At 36.3% G+C, this 24,714-nt stretch overlaps 1 protein-coding gene across 1 annotated transcript in view; it reads left to right on the top strand.

The window, feature by feature from the left end:
• The first annotated feature begins 517 nt into the window (after window positions 1–517).
• The window catches only part of LOC121387901, a 62,426-nt gene continuing 38,229 nt past the window's right edge, over window positions 518–24,714 (top strand). Inside the window, exons 1-7 of the mRNA XM_041519129.1 lie at window positions 518–637; window positions 5,654–5,719; window positions 6,688–6,909; window positions 13,957–14,071; window positions 21,314–21,464; window positions 23,302–23,422; window positions 24,493–24,619. Coding sequence (XP_041375063.1) covers window positions 518–637; window positions 5,654–5,719; window positions 6,688–6,909; window positions 13,957–14,071; window positions 21,314–21,464; window positions 23,302–23,422; window positions 24,493–24,619 — 922 coding nt within the window. The remainder of the gene's footprint in view (window positions 638–5,653; window positions 5,720–6,687; window positions 6,910–13,956; window positions 14,072–21,313; window positions 21,465–23,301; window positions 23,423–24,492; window positions 24,620–24,714) is intronic.

Below are 24,714 nucleotides of genomic sequence, written 5' to 3'. Positions count from 1 at the left end.
AGGGATAGATCCCAGACCGATCGCGCATAGAGCAGAGCACTTTACCACTGGGCTACATGAAGTGGCGACAGCGGGTTTCCTCTCTCTTTATCTGTGTGGTCCTTAACCATATGTCTGACGCCATATAACCATAAATAAAATGTGTTGAGTGCGTGGTTAAATGAAACAGTTCCTTCCTTTACCACTGATCTACGTCCCGCTTAGCTTAGCTTAGTAACTGGTTTAACGTGTCCATATACCACTAGGGTTTCGAACACGCCTATCCCGCCGCAGATTGTTCAGTGTGCCCACGGAACAGTGATGCGATCCGTTTCGTGTAACTGAATGTACAGACATACATATTATATACACAGAATTATGCGACAACCTCCTTGTTCCTGTTAGTGCTAAGATATTGTGTTTGTACAGCGAACAGATTGCGAGTATTGGGTGTTGCTGGACATTGTGAACATCGCGAAACCAGCGAGGACGACTGGGAGTAACCTAACACACAGACAGACAGACACATACAGACGGAATGCAGGACGACCGACCGGATTCATTTCTCGACGTCGGCGACACGTCAAACTTGGAATTTTTGGATGAAGAACAACTGCTACAGTGGTTAAGGAATCGTTACGCAGAAAAGATTATCTATGTAAGTTCTTCTTACTGCTGATACATTGGTTTAAATAGCTTCTGTAAAACAGATTGTGAAAGTCACAATGTAACTAGTTTTCGCATCGTTTACTTTATGTTTTAAATAGCTTTCATACAATTATTGTAAATAATAGATGCTGTAATTCATAATCACAACTTTTACATTGTATTTTAAGAAACTTTTATATATTATTGTAAATAAATCGTGTAAATCACAAAATACATGTGAGTCGCTTTCACAATTAAAAAAAATGATTTGAAATAATAAATAGTGTCAGTCATAAAAAAGATGAAATCACAGCCGCTGAAGCCGGGGCACATGTTGAGCGTGCTTGAACCTTTTGGGTTTAAACAGACACAATATTCTACATGTGTAGTTGAAGATTAAACCCACTGCCATCATGTGACTACTCTTAATATCAATGAGTCTTTGTAACGTTTTTGTTTTGTTGTTTAACGACACCACTAAAATTTATTAATCATCGGTTATTGGATGTCAAACATTTGGTAACTTTGACATATAGTCTAATACAGAAACCCGCTAAATTGTTTCCCATAGTAACCGAGGTACAGGTATATGCACCGTCTACAGACAGGATAGCACATATCATGGCCTTTAATATACCAGTCGTGGTGCACTGGCTGGAACTAGAAATAGCCAAATTTGCCAACCGACGGGGATCGATCTCAGATTGATCGGGCATCAAGCAAGCGCTTTACTGCTATGCTTCGTCCCGCCCTCGGAGTCTTTTTAACTGCACCTTTACACTGACAGATTAACACATACCATGGTTTTTGATATTCCAGTCGTGGCTCACTGGCTGGAATTAGCCCAAACCAAAATGTATTTCTTCTACTGAGAAGAATAAATCGCATCCCACTTAAACGATCTGAGAAACTAAACTGAATACATTTTTAAAATACCTATATACCATTAAGGCTTACTCTACAATGTCTTAAAGGGACATTCCTGAGTTTGCTGCACTTTTTAAGATGTTATCGACTAACAAAGACTTTTTAACGATTGTAATTACATATCAAATATATTTTTCTGCATAAAATATTAGTGGCTGTATATTAAACGTGTTTCTGATCGTTCTAATATTTGTACTAGGTTAAATTTCATTTTATTTCCAAAAATATAATTTTTTCGTACGTACGAAATTATCTGAAGACGAAATCCAGTTTGGGCTTCTTACAAATATCAAGACGACCAGAAACACATTGAATATACAAACACTGAGATTCTAAACCAGAAAATATATTTAATATGTAAGTTTAATCGTAGACATATTTTATTAGTCGGAAACATCTTACAATGCAGCAAACTCAGGAATGTCCCTTTAAGAGAAACATCTTACAATGCAGCAAACTCAGGAATGTCCCTTTAAGAGAAACATCTTACAATGCAGCAAACTCGGGAATGTCCCTTTAATAGTTCTGTTATTTCTTCCATATGGCGGGATTTAGCTCAGTCGGTCGAGTGCTCGCTCGGTGGATCCATTCAACTGATCGGATCGTTTTTCATTCCAACCAGTGCACCACAACTGGTCAAAGGTCGTGATATGTGCTTTCCTGTCTGTGGGAAAGTGCATATAAAAGATCCCTTGGTGCATTAAGAAAATGTAGCGGGTTTCTTTTGATGACTATGTGTCAGAATTACCAAAATTTTTACATCCAATAGCCGATGATTAATACACCAATGTGCTCTAGTTGTGCCGTTAAACAAAAGCAAACTTTATAAAAACAAACTTTTCGATATAAACGTTTTATTCTGAATAAACAGAATGCACAATAACTACACTCCCATCAGTGATATTCAATGTTGAGCTAGTAAATAACTACTATTACCATGCCCGACGGCTAGTGAAAAAAAAAAGAGCCAAATGTTGCAATTAAGTCTATTTTGTAAATATGAATATACTGCCCCCACCCCAACCCCCCAATGTTAGTATTTTTAATTTCTATCTCCATCTTTAGGTAACATATCTGATTATAACTGTTCCCATGGCTAGTAGATTTTGAAAAAATCATAGAAGTCCTGTTTTAGCATATACATGTATATAATATGTTTGATATTATGTCATGGGCGTCGATCGGTGGGGGACAGGGGGTGGGGGGACGCGCCCCCCTCACTTTTCAACGCCGGGGGACAATCTATATAGTATTCCCCCCCCCCCCCCCCCCACACACACACACTTTTTCGTTTAGCAAAAACACCACCACCACCAGCAAAAACAACACCATCACCAACAACAAAAACAACAACAGCAACAACAAAAAACAAACAAAAACAAACATAACAAAAAATTAACCACTAATGTGTAGCTTTATGATTTTCATTGACATTCCTTTATCACGAACGCACGCACACACAAATACTAACACGCCCCCCCCCCCCCCCCCCCCCCCCCCACACACACATTTTTAAAGCCGGATTGACGCCCATGCATTATGATAACTGATAGTCTCATAATTACTGTAAGGATTGGCTTATATATTGTATTTTAAACAGCATTTTATTATTGTGCACATAAGGCGAGACTTAAATAACGTTTCTGTCTGGCATTTTGAAGCGGTGACTTAAAATGTGGCGGGTTTTCTGAACTATCTGGTTGCACGGTGTTACTATATAACATTTACAAGTCGTTATTTCCGTGCGCATGTGGAAAGAAATAAGTATTCAGTTTCACTGTGATCTAAGTTGTAATGTTCACTGCTCACAGCGTAACAGTGAGTCAAATGATGACTGGCACATATACAATAGGCTGTATTGTTTGTATACAATAGTTTTTCAGTAAATTAAGTCTATCGACGGACTCGATGGGAACACAGATATGAGTATACAGAATTCAAATCTACTGAACGATCGAATTCAATAGGCCACACAAGATATATTTTTACACATTAACAGAAATTTGGAACAATGTGACGAGGTCAAAATAGTAATACAGCATTGTAGTATGTTTGTTTAACGTCGACACCCCAGCACATTATTAAATTATCGTCAACTGTGATAAAACTCCCAATATGTTGTTGTTAGTTGTTTTGCCCCTCTTCTTTTCAAATAGCTAGTGGTAAATACTAGGGGGGTAATCGAAGGAATGGTTTTCTGATGTGCAACAGTAGGGTAAAAGAGTATTCTAGTGAATTTCTTATGAAAAAATTATATACTGAAAATAAAGAAAAACGTAAATTCTTCTGAATCCCAATTCTGTGATCAGATAAACAATATGATCAACCTGTAATTTTTCTGAATCTCAGTTCTGTGATAAGACAAACAGTATGATCAACCTGTAATTCTGAATCTCAGTTCTGTGATAAGATAAACAGTATGATCAACCTGTAATTCTGAATCTCAGTTCTGTGATAAGACAAACAATATGATCAACCTGTAATTCTGAATCTCAGTTCTGTGATAAGATAAACAGTATGATCAACCTGTAATTCTGAATCTCAGTTCTGTGATAAGATAAACAGTATGATCAACCTGTAATTCTTCTGAATCTCAGTTCTGTGATAAGATAAACAGTATGATCAACCTGTAAGTCTGAATCTCAATTCTGTGATAAGATTAACAGTATGATCAACCTGTAATTCTTACATAGCCCAGTGGTAAAGTGCTCGCCTCAACGCGGTCGATCTAAGATTGATCCTCGTCAGTCGGACCATTGGACAATTTATCGTTCCGGCCAGTGCACCACGACTGGTATATCAAAGGCCGTGGTATGTGCTATCTTGTCTTTGGGATGGTGCATATAAAAGACCCCTTGCTACCAATAGAAACGTGTAACGGGGTTTCTTTCTAACACTGTATGTCAGAATTACAAAATGTTTGACATCCAATAGCCGATGATTAATAAATCAATGTGCTCTAGTAGTGTCGTTATACAAAACAAAATTTAACTTTAACTTTTTTCCATAACTGCAAGGAACATTTCCTCATATTTCCTGTTAAATCTGTGTGGAACACTAGCTGTAATGTTGGGTGAGAGTATGCCATATTGAATTATAATCACATGATTCCACTAACATGTTTAATCTGAATTATATACAAGAAGTAATATCTAAAACATATTTAATTGAAGTGTTCTTACAACTGGTATTTGATACAACTGATATTTGATACTGATACAACTGGTATTTGATACAACTGGTATTTGATACTGATACAACTGGTATTTGATACTGATACAACTGGTATTTGATACTGATACAAATGGTATTTGATACAATTGGTATTCGATACTGATACAACTGATATTTGATACATCTGGTATTTGATACTGATACAACTGGTAGTTGATACAATTGGTATTCGATACTGATACAACTGGTATTTGATACCGATACAACTGATATTTGATACAACTGGTATTTGATACTGATACAACTGGTATTTGATACCAATGGTATTTGATACTGATACAACTGGTATTTGATACTGATACAACTGGTATTTGATATCACTGGTATTTGATACTGATACAACTGGTATTTGATACTGATACAACTGGTATTTGATATCACTGGTATTTGATACTGATACAACTGGTACTTGATACAACTAGTATTCGATACTGATACAACTGGTATTTGATACTGATACAACTAGTATTTGATACAACTAGTATTTGATACTGATACAACTGGTACTTGATACAACTAATATTTGATACTGATACAACTGGTATTTGATACCAATGGTATTTGATACTGATACAACTGGTATTTGATACCACTGTTATTTGATACTGATACAACTGGTATTTGATACAACTATTATTTGATACTGATACATTGGTAGTTGATACTGATACAACTGGTATTTGATACAACTAGTATTTGATACTGATACAACTGGTATTTGATGCAACTAATATTTGATACTGATACAACTGGTATTTGATACTGATACAACTGGTATTTGATACAACTAGTATTTGATACTGATACAACTGGTATTTGATACAACTAATATTATATCGACCAGTAATGTTTAACATTGTTGCAGGGATACGTCGGCGACTCACTGATTGCGGTAAACCCGTGTGAACAGCTGCCGTTGTACTCCAAGCAGGTGGGTGTAGTTCATTCTCTTGTTGGTGTTCTTTGGACCAAATCAAATCATAGCGCCGATAATGTTAACACTATGCAATACAACTGATACAAGCAGGCTGGTAGGTACAGGGTTCGCAGCCCGGTACCGGCTCCCACCCAGAGCGAGTTTTAACGACTCAATGGGTAGATGTAAGTCCACTACAAGCTCTTCTCTTTTACTAACAACTAACCCACTGTCCTAGACAGACAGCACAAATAGCTGAAATATGTGCCCAGGACAGCGTGCTTGAACCTCAATTGGAAATAAGCACGAAAATGAGTTGAAATGAAATACAAGCATAATATATATGTTTATGTATGTATTGATGTATGAATATCTATATCGAGGTTGACTATTACATACATAAATATTAACGCACTGGCGCAGAGGATAAATAAATCCTTTAAGGCCTCACAAATTGTCTTCTGCCGAATGGTATATCGAAGGCCGTGGTATGTGATATCCCGTCTGCGAAATGGTGCATATAAAAGATCCCTTGCTACTAGTGGAAAAATGTAGCTGATTTCATCTCTAAGACTATACGTCAGAATTACCAGAATGTTTACATCCAAAGTGCTCTAGTGATGTCGTAAAGCAAAACAAGACTTGAAACAAGACTCTTCCATCCTCGGTATCGTGAGATGATTAAACTATAGTCTGACGTGTTTGTTTTCAAGAGCACCATGACGAGTACACCAGACTCAGTGTGCTCTAGTGGTGTCGTTAAACAAATCAAAACTTGAAACAAGACTTTTCCACCCTCGGTATCGTGAGATGATCAAACTATAGTCTGACGTGTTTGTTTTCAAGAGCACCATGACAAGTACACCAGACTCGGTGTGCTCTAGTGGTGTCGTTAAACAAATCAAAACTTGAAACAAAACCTTTCCACCCTTGGTATCATGTGGGATGATCAAACTCTAGTCTGACGTGTTTGTTTTCAACAGAACCATGACGAGTACACCGGGCTCAGTGTGCGCAGCGCGCGGCCCCCGCACGTGTTCTGGGTGGCCGACCACGTGCACCGCTCCCTGCAGCACACACAGCACCAGTGCGTCGTCGTCACCGGGGACTCGGGCTCTGGCAAAACCGAGAACACGAAATTTATACTGGAGCATCTCGTCCACCTCGTACACACAGACTCACAACTCGTTCACCGATTAAGTCAGGTATCTTGTCTTGGTTTTCTTCTTTTATTTAGTTTAAAAAAAAAAAAATATTATTATTATTTTTTTTTATTTTTTTTTTTTTTTTTTTTATTATTATTATTATTTTTTTTTTTTTTATTATTATTATTATTTTTTTTTTTTTTTTTTTTTTTTTTTAAATCCCACTCTCCCATTTCTTGTATCTCCTTTCATCCCATCTCATTTCTGTAATATCTGCCAGATCCTCCTGTCTTTCAACTTCTTTTGCTAGAATCCTGTGGTTTAGGATAATAATTCATTAACGCAAGCCACAGATACAACTACTCCTTACCAATGGCACTAACTGCAGGATGAAAACTGCATCTAGATGCTAGTGCCAAGACGGGATATGCGGCTGTACCCCTTCACGGCAAGACAATCGGGATTACCATATGAATCTCTGAATGTGTCCCTCTCCAAGGAGTTGACACAGAGCGAAATGCGACTCGGGACCTGAGCAACAACATGTTAGAAGCTTTAGGCATATTTAGATTTATGTAGCATAGTAAGAGACGTATGAGATTTACGACATTGTATAAATATCAATTTAAGTATGATGACTATATTAGTATTATACTTTGATTTATGTAGCATAGCAAGATATGTATGAGATTTACGACATCTTATAAATATCAGTTTAAGTATGATGACTATATTAGTATTATACTTTGATTTATGTAGCATAGTAAGAGACGTGTGAGATTTACGACATTGTATAAATATCAGTTTAAGTATGATGACTATATTAGTATTATACTTTGATTTATGTAGCATAGTAAGAGACGTATGAGATTTACGACATTGTATAAATATCAGTTGAAGTATGATGACTATATTAGTATTATACTTTGATTTATGTAGCATAGTAAGAGACGTGTGAGATTTACGACATCTTATAAATATCAGTTTAAGTATGATGACTATATTAGTATTATACTTTGATTTATGTAGCAAAGTAAGAGACGTATGAGATTTACCACATTGTGTAAATATCAGTTTAAGTATGATGACTATATTAGTATTATACTTTGATTTATGTAGCAAAGTAAGAGACGTGTGAGATTTACGACATTGTATAAATATCAGTTTAAGTATGATGACTATATTAGTATTATACTTTGATTTATGTAGCAAAGTAAGAGACGTATGAGATTTACGACATTGTATAAATATCAGTTTAAGTATGATGACTATATTAGTATTATACTTTGATTTATGTAGCATAGTAAGAGACGTATGAGATTTACCACATTGTGTAAATATCAGTTTAAGTATGATGACTATATTAGTATTATACTTTGATTTATGTAGCATAGTAAGAGACGTGTGAGATTTACGACATTGTATAAATATCAGTTTAAGTATGATGACTATATTAGTATTATACTTTGATTTATGTAGCAAAGTAAGAGACGTATGAGATTTACCACATTGTATAAATATCAGTTTAAGTATGATGACTATATTAGTATTATACTTTGATTTTAAAGGCGCTGACCCTAGTTTTAATCCGTAAAAAAAAATAGACACCATGTTTATTTAATTTACGAACCTGTAACTCATTTGGATAAAGTTACAACAGTGCGAAAGAAGAGTCTGTGACGTTAAAACGGGAAATATCCTTAAAAATAGACTAGAACGCTAATCAATAAACCGCTATTTCTCAGACGCACGTGCGTTTTTTAAAAAATATGAAAAATGTATTTTTTGGTATTAGAAACACCAGGATGACCAGAAACACTTCAATTCTACAGAAATGGATTATCTAAAGAATAAAATATAAGTAATGTTTGATTTCAGTGATCATAAACGGCTCAATAGTGAAAAATATGCTGTAGTGTTTAAAAACTAGGTCTGTCCCTTTAAGCATGGTTAAATTAACAATGTTTATGAATACGAGCCCAGAACCCGCGAACCTATTTAGTTTAAGACTGACGCCATATAACCGTAATTAAAATGTGTTGCGTGCGTTATTTTGTACATTTATAGATTTTAGCAAAGCATTTGATTCAGTATGGCGAATAGGACTCTGGAGTAAACTTATACAAAACGGTATAAATGGTAAATGTTTCCAAGTCATATATATAGTATGTACCAGGGCCCCGTTCCACAAAGCGATCTTAGAGCTAAGATCACCTTAAGTGCATACTGTAAATCAGAAAAAAATGTTGGCGAGCATAAAATATTCGCGAATTTAGCGAAGCCATAAAAAACGCTAACATTTCATGACGCTAAATATAAACTAAAGTCAGATTAAAACAAAAATCAAACAAGTCTTAAAACGTATACATGCTAGTATGTTCGCAATGCAGTTACGGCGATCTTAGGGCTAAGATCGCTTCGTGGAAATTATGTTCCTTGTTGTCTTGGTGTTAGACAAGGTGAACATTTATCACACTTGCTGTTCTCCTTGTTCCTTAACGACCTTGGAGAAACTTTTAGAAAGAATGAATGCAATGGTATCCAAATAGATGGATTATTCACAGATGCCACCCTGATTAACACTATTGTTTTTTTTTTTCTTACTCTGCAGACGACACAGCGCTTTTCGCAGATAATTTTGAAGATATGCATACATTACTAAATACTTTTAATTCATATTGTACAGAATGGAAACTAACTGTCAATTGTAAAAAGACAAAAGTTTTAATTTTTAGTGGCAACAAGAAGGACTACAACAAAATGTTTTATTTGGGAAAGTCTAGACTTTTTAATTTATTTTTTATTTAACGATTTTTGTTTACGTAACCATACATACATACATATGATAAACATTTATATACATACGTACATACGTTCAACAACAATATATAGTAACATCAAGATACAATTCTTACTACAACTGCAATGTTATACGAAAGTGAATATGGGAAAAAAAAAAAAAAAAAAAGAGTAAAAAATAATAAATTTAAAAAAATAAAATAAATAAATAAATAAATAAATAATTATATTTATTCCTTAAATAAATTGTGACACACTGACCAAACTTTAACAAATTTATCATATTCACACTCGGAAAAGGCTACACTTTTTGTAATATTATAACAATATCTAATTCTTTTTTAATCCATTCCGGAAAGTCTAGACTTGATAAAGTAGATACTTATAAATACCTTGGTGTTGTATTCCATAACTTAAATAAATTTACTAATGCAAGAAAAATGTTGTATGAACAAGCACATAAAGCTATGTACTTCGTTCTCAAACAAGGAAAATGCTGTAATATATCTATTCACTGTCAGCTTAAATTATTTGATTGCATGTTCCTGGTATGAACATGCAATCAAATAATTTAAGCTATAAATTCCCATTTATACGGATGCGAAACATGGGGTTTCGAAAGTTTAGCTTCCATAGATAAACTGCATAATAATTTTTTAAAACTACTGTTACCAGTGAGAAATTCTACACCGCTGTACATGTTGTATGGAGAACTTGGACGTTTCCCGGTAACTCTAACTGTAAAGCTAAGGATGATTACCTTTTGGTTCAGACTAATTACAGGGAAGCAGTCCAAGTTATCATTATTTGTTTATAGATTGTTGTTGAAAGACTACAATAATAATATTTACAAACATAAATGGATAGACTTTGTAAAGTCAATATTGGATAACATTGGTTGTACATATATATATGTGGATGTCACAATGTAATAGAATTGTAAGTGCTACACTTTTTAAAGAATTTATTTCTTTAAGATTTACAGATCAATTCCTACAAATATGGTACAGTCATATCGATAATTCCGGAAAAGCTTAAAATTACAAACTGTTAAAAGATTGTGTTACATTTGAGACATATTTAACATCCCTTGAGAAAAAACATTGGTGTACACTATTACGTTTTAGACTCTCAAACCATAATCTCCCCATTGAAAGAGGTAGATGGGACACGAATACCACTACATGATAGAGTATGTCCCCTCTGCAACAGTAACGATATTGGAGACGAGTTCCACTATATACTGAAATGCCAATTTTTTTAAAGAACCCAGAACTATTTACTTACCACAATACTATCAATCAAAACCTAATACATATACATTTTATAATATCTTCAACAGCAAGAAAACCGGTGTCCTTTGTAAATTGTCCATTTTCTGTAAATTTATTATGAATACTTTTAAGTCCCCCAGCTAAAATACCTGTATGGATATTTATTTATTTGTTTATTTATTTATGTGAAATACTTATACGTTTGCAATCTTGTCAAAATATATGTATAGTTGTATTATGTACCTCGTATGCCGTGGTTTACGGCCTGAGAGTAAATAAAGTTCTGTTCAGTTCAGTCGTTAAATAAAACATTTCCATTTATGAATCACTATCTGGCCAGACACTATTTGTATTTTGTTTCTTACTTTGAAATTCTGTAAAGTTCATGACTTTATATACACTTTCTATAATTATAATGCTAGAAAATAAAAAAGACCAAAGCTATGTTTTTACTTAGTCATAAACACCTATACATTAGAATCATATTGCATTAAGAATCATATTTTATTTTAAATTCTACATAATATTTAAATCAAAATAACAAAACTTCATATTCAGACTTATTTTATATGAGAGGCATTAAAAATGTTCCGCATAAATCGGTAAATAGTGAATGATTCGATGAATGTCTATCCACTGAAAACAGCCATTCCCGAGGATATTTCATCCCTCATGCATCGCCACATAGAGGACTGCCACTCCCATATTAGTCTACTAAATGAAAGCTAGCACCATGTTGAAACAGTAGTTAAACGGGGTAAAACTAGTAGTGAGATGACCCTCGTGCATCGCCACATAGAGGACTGCCACTCCCATATTAGTCTACTAAATGAAAGCTAGCACCATGTTGAACCAGTAGTTAAACGGGGTAAAACTAGTAGTGAGATGACCCTCGTGCATTGTCACATAGAGGACTGCCACTCCCATATTAGTCTACTAAATGAAAGCTAGCACCATGTTGAAACAGTAGTTAAACGGGGTAAAACTAGTAGTGAGATGACCCTCGTGCATCGCCACATAGAGGACTGCCACTCCCATATTAGTCTACTAAATGAAAGCTAGCACCATGTTGAAACAGTAGTTAAACGGGGTAAAACTAGTAGTGAGATGACCCTCGGTTGGGACATGGAAAAACAGCATCCAATTGTGAGGAAATTACTATTTCTGACAAGTACATTTCTATTTAGCACATGTCAAATATAAAGTTAAGTGGACTTTCAGTAACCAATGTACAGTTGATCAAATATGACATAACCTGACACTGCATCTTCCCTTGGTGGAATTGTAGGAAGACTGAAACGATTGTAAGTCCATTCGTTACTCAAGATAGAACATTGTTCTATTATTTTGATTAAAAAACAACAACACCAAAATCCAAAGTTTAACAAATTAATGTTTAGAAAACCCGCACAAACCCAAAAGCATGCAGTAACAAATATGGTTTATGCTATTCAAAATAGTAGCCGCGGAAAGCTTCAGACAGCTGGAGTTTCTCTTTCAGCAGTAGTTGATCAGGTTATTCCACACAGAGTTTTAATACTCAGCCTATTGTGAATTTCATAACCTCAAAACCGAGTCACAAGGGAAAACTCTGTGTTCCAAGGATAACCTCATATCTTGTTGAAGACATTTTGGGGTCTCAAGATAAAATATTCTATCACTACGAGATAGCGAAATTACAAAATGCATTGAGCTACAAAGGAGCTAGCTAATTAAAAAAAAAATCATGTCTCAAGTCAAAATTTAATAAAAATGTTTTCAAAGAAAAAAATATTTTATTTAACGACGCACTCAACACATTTTATTTACGGTTATATGGCGTCAGACATATGGTTAAGGACCATATTGAGAGAGGAAACCCGCTGTCGCCACTTCATGGGCTACTCTTTTCGATTAGCAGCAAGGGATCTTTTATATGCACCATCCCACAGACAGGATAGCACATATCACGGTCTTTAATATACCAGTCGCGGTGCACTGGCTGGAACTAGAAATAGCCAAATTTGCCAACCGACGGGGATCGATCTCAGATTGACCGGGCATCAAGCAAGCGCTTAACTACCATGCTTCGTCCCGCCCACTGATTCTTTTTAACTGCACCTTTACACTGACAGATTAACACATACCATGGTTTTTGATATTCCAGTCGTGGCTCACTGGCTGGAATTAGCCCAAACCAAAATGTATTTCTTCTACTGAGGAGAATAAATCGCATCCCACTTAAACGATCTGAGAAACTAAACTGAATACATTTTTAAAATACCTATATCCCAGACCGACCGCGCATCGGGCGAACTCCTTACCACTGGGCTACGACCCGACCCCAAAACGTTTTCAGTGTCCAGGGGTTATAATGTTATTTATATTAAGAAGTGGCATGGATGCAACATTTACTGTTGTAAATGTTACTTATTATACTGTTTTAATTATGTTTGCAGTTTATTATATTGTTTTAATTCTTTTTGTTATTTATTATACTGTTTTAATTTTGTTGGTTATTTATTACACTGTTTTAATTATGTTCGTTATTTATTATACTGTTTTATTTTTGTTGGTTATTTATTATACAGTTTTAATTCTGTTGGATATTTTTTATAATGTTTTAATTCTGTTCGTTATTTACTATACCGTTTTAATTCTGTTGGTTATTTTATACTGTTTTGATTTTTTTGATTATTTATTATACTGTTTTATTTTTATTGGTTATTTATTATACTGTTTCAGTTCTGATTGTTATTTATTATACTGTTTCAATTCTGTTTGTTATTTATTATACTGTTTCAATTCTGTTTGTTATTTATTATACTGTTTCAATTCTGTTTGATATTTATTATACTGTTTCAATTCTGTTTGTTATTTATTATACTGTTTCGGTTCTATTTGTTATTTATTATACTGTTTCAATTCAATTCTGTTTCAATTCTGTTTGTATTTATTATACTGTTTCAATTCTGTTTGTTTGTTATTATACTGTTTCAATTCTGTTTGTTATTTATTATACTGTTTCAATTCTGTTTGTTATTTATGCACGAAGGCGAATTCTCTGTTGGAGATCTTCGGGAATGCTGCGACAGTGCTGAACCGGAACTCGAGTCGGTTTGGGAAACTCGTCGAGCTGGAGTACGACTCGTCAGGGGGACTTTACTCCGGTTAGTTGCATCTACTTATCTACTTAAAACACACGCCGTGTCCTTATATCATATTACAGGCTTATTTCATCTATATATTTATATATATATATACTTGTTTACTCTTGATAATCACAAGATTTACATGGCAGTTGAACTCGTAATATTATAATGCTTACAAGGAAGTCAAGTGAAAGGGGAGTGTAATGTGTGTGTTGCATTGTATGCGCTAGGTTTCTAAATTTAAAGTGGTGCCAGCGTCTGATGAATGGCATAACGTTCTGTTTCTCCAGGATTATGGAGAGGCGCCCCTGGACTTGGAATCGCCAGGATACGTTTTTATATTGCCAGACTCACCAGACGCTTAACTTTCCCTGTTTAAATACTTTTTTTTATTTTTTTTATTTATTATTATTATTATTATTATTTTTTTTTTTTCCTTCTCTGGTAGAATCGTTGGCCCTTGGGCCTAATTTTTGATGGGGGCACCGAGACTGGAGGGCACGACGGTTGGGTTGGCCGGGGGGGGGGGGGGGGGGGGGGGGGGGGGGGGGGTGATACTCCACCGGAAGATGGTTAGGGCGGTAGGCGTAGGCGGTTTTGGCCGTAAGGGGTGTTAGGTTTGTCCGGGGGACTGCCCCTCCCCCCCCCCGGAGCCTTCCCCGGTTTCGGCCACACCGAAGTCCCCAATACGATGGGTGCCCCTAAGTAAAACATATTTCCCTATTAAAAAAAACTTTTTGTGGCTGAAGCCTAACCTCTTAGTCACCTGCCACCCCTATTTTGAGGGCTAATTAATATATTTAAAAAATCATTTTAAAATATATTTATATTTAGGACTGCCCGATCTAAATTTGCGTTACAAATTGTTAGTTGTTTGCTGTATATTAAATATTGTTTGGGAAAATAACGCACAAAATTATTTATTGTAAAGTCCTTTTTCCCTGTTTGTTTAAATAACAAAATTGCCCCAGTAATTGTTCTGTCCCAGGTTGGACTACTGGCATCCGGTGGCCGAACCTGGGATAGACATGCTCGAAACCTTCGTGGTATAGGAGCATGTAAATATTTTATTGATTGATAGTGTTGCATTAATTACCCCTATTCAATCTGAGTCAGTTTCAGTGATGACTTGTTTTCTCTTGATTAAATGCTATTAATTTCTTTAAACTAATAAAGTATAATTTTGTTCTATGCTTAGTAGGTGTACACACCAGCATATAGGGCTATTTTGTTTAAAGTTTTAAAAGTTTTTGTTTTGTTTAACGACACCACTAGAGCACATTTATTTACTAATCATCGGTTATTGGATGTCAAACATTTGGTTATTTTTACATATAATCTAAGAGAGGAAACCCGTTAAATTTTTTCCATTAGTAACAAGGTGTCTTTTTATATACACCATCCCACAGACAGGATAGCACATACCACGGTTATTGATATATCAGTCGGTGTGCACTGGCTGGAACGAAGCTATTCCGTATGGTAATGTTTGTTGGAGATGTGTATGGGTTTGTCGGAGGGATGTTAAACAATATATCTATTTTATTGCCTTCAGCCTCAAATGATTAAATTTGACCAAGACATTAACTGTCATAACGAACCCTATATATACTGTTACTATCACTGATGCCAAAAAAAACCCAAACACAAATGGCAGAATAGGGAACATATTAACAATCAATAAGTAGAGTTATCATTCATAACAGTCAGTATATGGAGGGGAGTGGGGTGTAGTTGCAGTAATAGTTGTTATAGTGTGTGATAATATTGTAATAGCCCGTGCATTCTGCCGTTCGAGAGCTAGACGGATATTTGGACGGTTAGGATCTTTCTCCGATGGCCGTCCAAATGGCCGTCTATCTCTCTTCTACTTCTACTACTTCTACTACTACTACTACTACTACTACTTCTACTTCTACTTCTACTGCTACTACTACTACTACTAACAACAACAACAACCACTATTATTATTGCTGTTGTTGTTGTTGTTTTTGTTGTTGTAATACTTGTAATAATAAATCAACCAATCAATCAATCAATCTGTTAATTAAATAACAAGCAAACAAATAAACAAATATTTCCCCGAAATCCACAAACTACTAAAAAATAATAACAACAACAAAACAAGCAACAACGACGTCCTTCGTTAGATATCAAAGCATACATTTATTTGAAAACTTATGAATCCATCTGCCATGTTGTTATCGTTGACACGAGTTATTCATTAATTTTAACACATGCTGACAATTTCACACTTAATTGCCCTCCCCTTAATAATACAGGTTGGCACATGTTACTAATTATTTGTTCACTTGTCCAGTGGGTCGTAGGGTCAAATCTTCAGTGTGGATCTACTGGGTTTGTCCTTGTCCAAGCTAGTGCCCCACGACTGGTATACAAAATTTAATGGTATGTGCTGTACTGTTTTGAGAACTTGCATATCAAACATCTCTTACTGCTAATGAAAAAAACAATGTAGAGAGTTTCCTTTGAAGAGTACAGGTCAGAATAATCTAATAGTTGACATCCAATAGTTGAAGCTTAATACCTAGTCAGATGGACTAAGGTAGAGGTGTTCTCGATACATAAAGTCATCTATCTGTGTAAGGTACCTCAGAACACCAACAGTTCAATGAACATAATGTTTATTTTTATGATCATCCGCTTTGCTATTTCCAGTGTTGACAGAGAAATTTAAACTGAGTACAAACACTTTAAGAAATCCAGCTTGCTGTGGGTTCTTTGACAGTGGTAAAAACAACACAGCAAGTAAAGATTTGCATACCACTCGTGTAGACTGGCACGTAGTGTTGATCACAGATTTAAACACAACCTAGAAGTAATGCAGACTGACATAGATGACATATCACATTGTATTTTTAATCACACAAGAATGATGCAGGTGGAAAATCTCTCTACCGGCAACCAGAGGTTGACGGAGTTTACTATTGATAAAATGTAACATCACCAACTTCGAAATCCACATATTATATATTATTAAAATGATAGATTTAGTTTTAAAAAGTAAGTGTTCTCAGACCTCTTGTGTGTGTGTGTGGGGGGGGGGGGGGGGGGGGCAGTGACCTTACCCGGCATATACGGTTTTTCCAGACAGATGTACCTTCGATCTTACCCCCCCCCCCCCACCAATGGCTAAACAAGTAACGTATCATTTTTCACACCACTTCCGATTTTGATTAAAGCTAACAGCATAAACATCTGCAATTAAATGAGAATATTGATGAATGTTATAGTTTAGCTAATACGTACTATGTATAACCATAATCATTATGAATACCTGTAAGTTACTTTTCTTATAACTTTGTCAGATTTATACTAACGGTATAATTATATTGCACTTTTATAAAACATCACAAGCTGCCACTTTGTATCTTTCCTACTTTTAAAAAAAAGCAACAATAAATCAAACAAACCTTTTTCATTCTGATTATAATATATAATCAAGTTTTGTTAGGGAAGTTTTTATTTGGGCCGGCCGAGTTTGTAGCTTACCCTACAGAATGTCTAACAGGAAGTTCAACAAATTCTGAACCCTGCATCATATTCACATCGATCAAGAATAACGTGGGTTAACATGGACACAGTGTCACATATATAAACGTATCAACCATCCCAACATGATACAGCTCATCATAGTGAAAATGTCATATTAGGTTTAATACGCCCTCCACAAGGATATCACAACACAGGCATATACTTACACACGCGCGCATAACTAGTTACGCACATACAGTTATATACTCATGCATCAACTTGTCCTGTAAAACTAATGTCTTTCAATTTGTACTCAAGTGGTTCATCGTTAGGTATCAAAGCACCCAGTTGAACGAAACCAAACTGTATCAGTATTAAACATTAATGAATAAATTGCCATCATGTTACTGACAAGATTTATTCATGATTTTAACACTGATATTTTCACATTTAATCCTAGCCCGAGTACTCTGACTGTAAGAGAGCTAGACGGACACTTGGACAGTTATACGATCTCATTACAACATTCCAAATGTCCGTCTAGATCTCTTACAGTCAGAGTACTCGGGCTAATTTAATCCGTCCTGCTCTACAATAATAATACAGGTTAAAGGGCCAGTCAACTCTGACAAGAACCTTGTGTGTTGGAAAGATGCATACCCGGACTACCAACACATACTGACACTTTAACAAATGAAAAACGCGTAATTTTAGAGTTAATAAAAAATATGATTATTCCTGCTAACTGGGGGCAGCCATTTTGTTTAGTTTTTGTGGCGCCCTGTCCTATAGCTTGGAGCGAAGTGACGTCAGCTCCGATCAACTCCTGTATGCACAGTGTAAACAAACACTCGACATTTTACGACAAGGCGCTTCGCTTTCATCAACCTGACTTGTAAAACAACATAAATGACTTGATAGTATAATATACCATATAACTAAATATATTTCAATTTGCATCAATAGAACGAAATGGAGTTATAGTATTTTTCTCTCTTAAAAAAAAACAAAGAAAAAATGCATATTATTAGGCCTATTGGTAAGGTAAGTTGGAGCGAAAACGACCACTCACGATATCCAAGTGATACATTTCTTATCTTTGGGACTACATAATTGGTCAGTTGTGTGATTTTAGATGGGGAAGTCTACTTCATTAAGAGTTTTACAGAATCATTTACAGTAATAAAGCAGGACGGCTGACAATGTCCATTACGATTTTAGGGATGTCCGCGCGGTGATCACAAAGTGCCCTGTGATCTTAAGAAAAGAGGCACGTATTTTTAGTGTGTCTAGACACATTGACTGGGGACCTTCTAAATATACACCTGCCAATCAGGAACCACAGGTACAGGCTACGGAAAGAAAAGAGCAAAACACTCCGATTATTATTTCAGTACGTGGGTTAATTTATGGACAAAACATAATACAGTTATTTTGACACTTTGACAATGGTGGTTTATTTTATATTGAAAAATAATATATACTTTTTGATGGCTTACTGGGATGGATATTATTACAGAACATTGCGATGCATCCGCAAAAATCAGGTAAGTTTTGTTTCTTCAGTTCTAAGACTAATTCCTGACGTGACACGTTAAGTATGACGTAACAAATGGCTCACCAGAGGGCGTATTCACTGGGATGGTACAAAATGGCTGCGCCCGTTATATATAATAGCCGTCACATATGCATACCAGTCCAAACGTCTTGCGCGAGCATCCCTTTAACACGTGTTTACGCGCCTCACACAAGCACATATGTCACAAAGCTTAATTTTCAGTTCACTTGTCCAGCTGGACAAGTTGTTAAAATAATTTACTTGGACTACACCAAAAAGCACTTGCTCCTGGTAATGTTTTAACAACCCTATATCAAGTATAGTTGTTATGTCTTTCCTCTTAAAACGTAAGAGTTTGTTAGTTTAACGACACCATTAGAGCTCATTGATTTATGAATCATCGGCGATTTGATTGTCAAACATTCTTAGAATGGAAACATGCTACATTTTTTTCATTAATAGCAAGGCATCTTTTATATGATCCATCCCAGGGACATGATAACACATACCATGGCCTTTGATATGCCAGTCGTGGTGCAATGTTAAAACGTAAGAAGGCTGGGGAGAGACAGGGAGCTGGGTTAATGACGGTTTTATTGTGTAATTGGTTTCATCCCGCCCTTTGAAACACATGGAGGCTGTGGAGATACAGGGAGCTGGGTTAATGACTGTTTTATTGTGTAATTGGTTACATCCCGCCCTTTAAAACGCACGGAGGCTGGGGAGAGACAGCGAGCTGGGTTAATGAATGTTGTATTGTGTAATGACTGGGTTACCTGTTGAGACTGGACGTTGGAATGCAGTTCTATTAGAAGATAGACTTTGTACAATTTGTGATGAAAACGATATAGGAGAGGAATTTCATTATTTATTTGTATGTAGTTTTTTTTAAATAATACCCGGAAAGAATGTTTACGTCCATATTATTATATACGACCAAATATATATAAATGTAGACAACTCATGAGCAGTAAAAGAATAAGCACACTAATTTTTTTTGTTAAATTCATAAATGTAATTTTTTAAGTATTTAAACGCCCATAACAACACCAATACCCAACAACAACCAAAATTACAATACATGAACCAGTTAATGAAACTAAAGGTCAACATAGAACTATATTTGATATATTTTAAATAGTATTACATTATTTTATGTCTTTAATGTTAATTTATGAAACTTTCGTTTTATTATTATTATTATTATTATTTATTTTATTTATATCTATATATTGTAATATCAAGAATTGTAAAGTACACAGTTGTAACTGAAATATTCTGAATAATTATATTTTACAATATATCTCTACTCTGTTACATCACGGAATGTATCTATATTGTTAATTCACATATCTCTATAATATCACGTATTTATATTAATAATACACATATCTTTATAATGTAATACCATGTACTGTATTTGTATTTGTATTCATATGTACTACCAAGCCATGTATTCCTATTATTTGTACTCTCCTGTAAACCATCTTGTCAAAATCAGAATATGTATGTTCCTCTTACGCCGTTGCATAACGGCCTGAGTGTAATAAAGTTCTGTTCTGTTCTGGTTACGTCCCACCCTTTAAAACGCACGGAGGCTGGGGAGAGACAGGGAGCTGGGTTAATGACTGTTTTATTGTGTAATTGGTTACATCCCACCCTTTAAAACACAGGGAGGCTGGGGAGAGACAGGGAGCTGGGTTAATGACTGTTTTATTGTGTAATTGGTTACATCCCACCCTTTAAAACGCACGGAGGCTGGGGAGAGACATGGAGCTGGGTTAATGACTGTTTTATTGTGTAATTGGTTACATCCCACCCTTTAAAACGCATGGAGGCTGGGGAGAGACAGGGAGCTGGGTTAATGACTGTTTTATTATGTAATTGGTTACATCCCACCCTTTAAAACACAGGGAGGCTGGGGAGAGACATGGAGCTGGGTTAATGACTGTTTTATTGTGTAATTCGTTACATTTCGCCCTATAAAACGCACGGAGGCTGCGGAGGCACAGGGAGCTGGGTTAATGACTGTTTTGTTGTGTAATTGGTTACATCCCGCCCTTTAAAACGCACGGAGGCTGTGGAGAGACAGGGAGCTGGGTTAATGACTGTTTTATTGTATAATTGGTTACATCCCACCCTTTAAAACGCACGGAGGCTGTGTAGAGATAGGGAGCTGGGTTAATGACTGTGTGATTTATTTACAGCCCGACTGGAGTGTTTTATTCTGGAGGAGTTCCGCGTGACGTGTCGCCACGCCCACGAGAAGAACTTCCACGCGTTTTACTGTCTGTTCGCCGGCCTCTCCCCCCACCAGAAACACGAGCTGCAACTGGAGGACGACGCCTCGCAGTACAGGTGATTTTGTCGGTTTATTTTATTTAACGACACCACTAGAGTACATCATCGGCTATTAGACATATAGTGTTAGAGAGGAAACCCGCTAATTTTTGTTCCCATTAGTAGCAAGGGATCTTTTATATGAACCACCCCACAGACAGGACAGCACATACCACGGTCTTTGATATGCCAATCGTGGTGCACTTGCTGGAACAAGAAATAGCCCAATGGTCCCATCGACGGGGATCGATCTCAGACCGACCGCGCATCAGGCTTACGCTTTACTACTGGCCTACGTCCAGGTAAAAACGAAAAGAATATGTGAAAAAATTACCAACATCACTCAGGCGGGGAGGGGGGGGGGGAGGTTTCGGGGGTCGAAACTCATCCCTGTTCAAGGAAATTTTATTATACGGGGGAGAATGACTCAACCTCCCAACCCCCATAAACATCGGTCACTATAGTGTAAAATTTCTTCATCTGATGACTTGTTGAGAACTATATACAAATCTCCAATGCCCAAGCGCTTGATTATCCAGAAAAAAAAGAGAGTAGATAAGACGCGATGAATGCCATTTGATTTGGAGGATATTACTAAGGTATTACTAAGAGATTACGGTTATTTTCAAATAAATCTTAGTCTCATATTCATTATTGAAGTTCGTAGAAAAGTTATGGTGTTTTGGATACGTTTGTATTGGTGATGACCCTCTTCATCATCATCATCATCATCATCATCATCATCATCATCATCATCATCATCACAATCATAATCATCATCCTTATCAGTACCCTACCGGTACAACCGTCTCTGTCCGTCTGTCAGAGTTATGGGCCTTGAGATATGACATTTGTTTTGTTTTGTTGTGATGCCTCAGATGAGATGAAATTTTGTTGATAGCTTTATCATGTGATGTTTCTAATCAAGTTTGACTGTCTTGGCGATTTATCCATTTTCACCGAGTTATGGCCCTTGAACTTAGGAGATACGAAAATTTGTTGGGCTTGGTAGGAGACGTATTGCTTTAGCACTACTATCAGAATGCTTGTTATTACTATTATTACTGTGATTATTATCGGCATGATCATCAGTGGGCATTACAGCACACATTTTCCAAAATGTTTTAAAAGTTTTGAAGTTAATTCTACGAGCAACTGTTAGTATGCAAAATCGTCCATGGATGGAAATCTTCACTTTTGATCACACTGTTTTTTATGATGGGACGTAGCCCAGTGGTAAAGCGCTTGCCTGATGCGCGGTCGGAGTGGGAACGATCCCCGTCGGTGGGCCCATTTCTCCAGTGCACCACGACTGGTATATAATAGGCCGTGGTATGTGTTATCCCGTCTGTGGGATGATGCACATAAAGGATCCCTTGCCATTAATGGGAAAATGTATCGGGTTTCTTGTCTAATACTATGTCAGAATTAATAAATCTAGTGGTTTCGTTAAACAAAACACACAAACTTTAACACTGTTTTGTCAGTAGTTTTAGACGATTTGTCTGATTTACATCCAATAGCCGATATGTTGTATCGTGCTGGGCAGTCGTTAAAGCTGCTGGTTGTAGTTTTTGAAGTTCGTACCTTTTCAATTTTATCAAATTAATGTCTAAACACCAGGACGACCAGAAACACATTGAATGTGTCAAAGCTGTTCCTTCAATTGTGGTAATAGCCGAACATATTTTACACTGTTTGATAACTACAGTCAGGGGCTTTAAACATTTATTGATTTCATTTTTTTGTCACTATTATACATATTATATGTGATTGTTTAGAATGTCACTAGTATAGATAATATATGTGATTGTTTAGAATGTCACTATTATACATATTGTATGTGATTGTTTAGAATTGTGCAGCCTGCGAGTGGTGCCGAGGATGTGTACAGAGACCAGAGTGAGTACGAGATGTACAGACAACAGTTCCACCACCTGCACGCCATGCTGCAAGACACGGGGTTCACCGCTGAGGTACGATCCACACATACACACATACACATACACACGCACACCTGCGCATACACATACACACATACATACGCACACATACACATACATATATACACACATACACATACACAGATACACACATACACACTTACAGATGCACATACATATACATACACACATACATACACACACAAATACACATATATATACACATATACACGCACATACACAGACAGATACACATACACGCACATACACACACATACAAACATACACAGAGATACACATACACACAGATATACACATACACACACATATACACATACACAAACACGAACACATGCACACATAAACACACATATATACACTCACATACACACACACACACACACACACACACACACACACACACACACACACACATACATATAAACATACACATACACATACACATCTTATTACTAATATTAACGTACACGCTTATATACACGCCCATAAAGTTGCTCATCCGGAAACAGACAATTTTAAAAGATGCAAAACATTATCTCTACCTTCTTCATTATTCGCATTTAGTTTTAGACAATTTTCTTCGTCTCTATTATGGTAGAGCGCTCGCTTGAGGTGCGGTAGAGTTTAGGTGGTGTAGTGGTTAAGCCATCGGACTTAAGACTGGTAGGTACTGGGTTCACATCTCTGTATCAGCTGTCAACCAGAGCGAGTTTGAACGGCTCATTGAGGAGCTCGAGGTGTACGATCATTACACCGACTTCTCTATAACAAACTACTAACCTCCATTTGAGACAGCTGATGTTTGTGTCCAAGACCTTACTTCGATATAAGTGGGAACATAAATGAAATTAAAAAGGATTGACTGCTGTCGATGAAGTAGTCTCTTTGTTTCCCTGCTCCAACCTAAGCCACACGACTAGGCCGTGGTATGTACTGTATTGTCTGTGGGGAAACGTTTATTGAATAACACTAAGTCTTGCTCTGTTGGATCATAGAAGTAGCTTCTCGAACAAGTGTCGACACCAAAATGTGCTGCATTGTCATTAACCAATCATTCCTTTCCTTTCATTCGATTCCAATAGGAAATGCAGCACCTGTACCAAGTTATGTCAGCCGTTCTGCACATCGCCAACGTCTCGTTTGACGTGCACGAGGACGACGACCGAGCAACAATCGCCTACGACGAGTCAGAGGAAGACGTGGCTAGAGGTAAGGTCTCACCACACAGATGTCATCTGTCACTGAAGACAATGTTAAATTGCCCAACTTCAAATAAAGATTGCCAGTAGATCGGGTTCTTGTTG

Source organism: Gigantopelta aegis, chromosome 2 (assembly GCF_016097555.1).
Source record: "Gigantopelta aegis isolate Gae_Host chromosome 2, Gae_host_genome, whole genome shotgun sequence".
Taxonomy (NCBI): Eukaryota; Metazoa; Mollusca; class Gastropoda; order Neomphalida; family Peltospiridae; genus Gigantopelta; species Gigantopelta aegis.
Note: the sequence above shows the minus strand (reverse complement) of the source record. Positions and strands in the feature narration are given on the sequence as shown.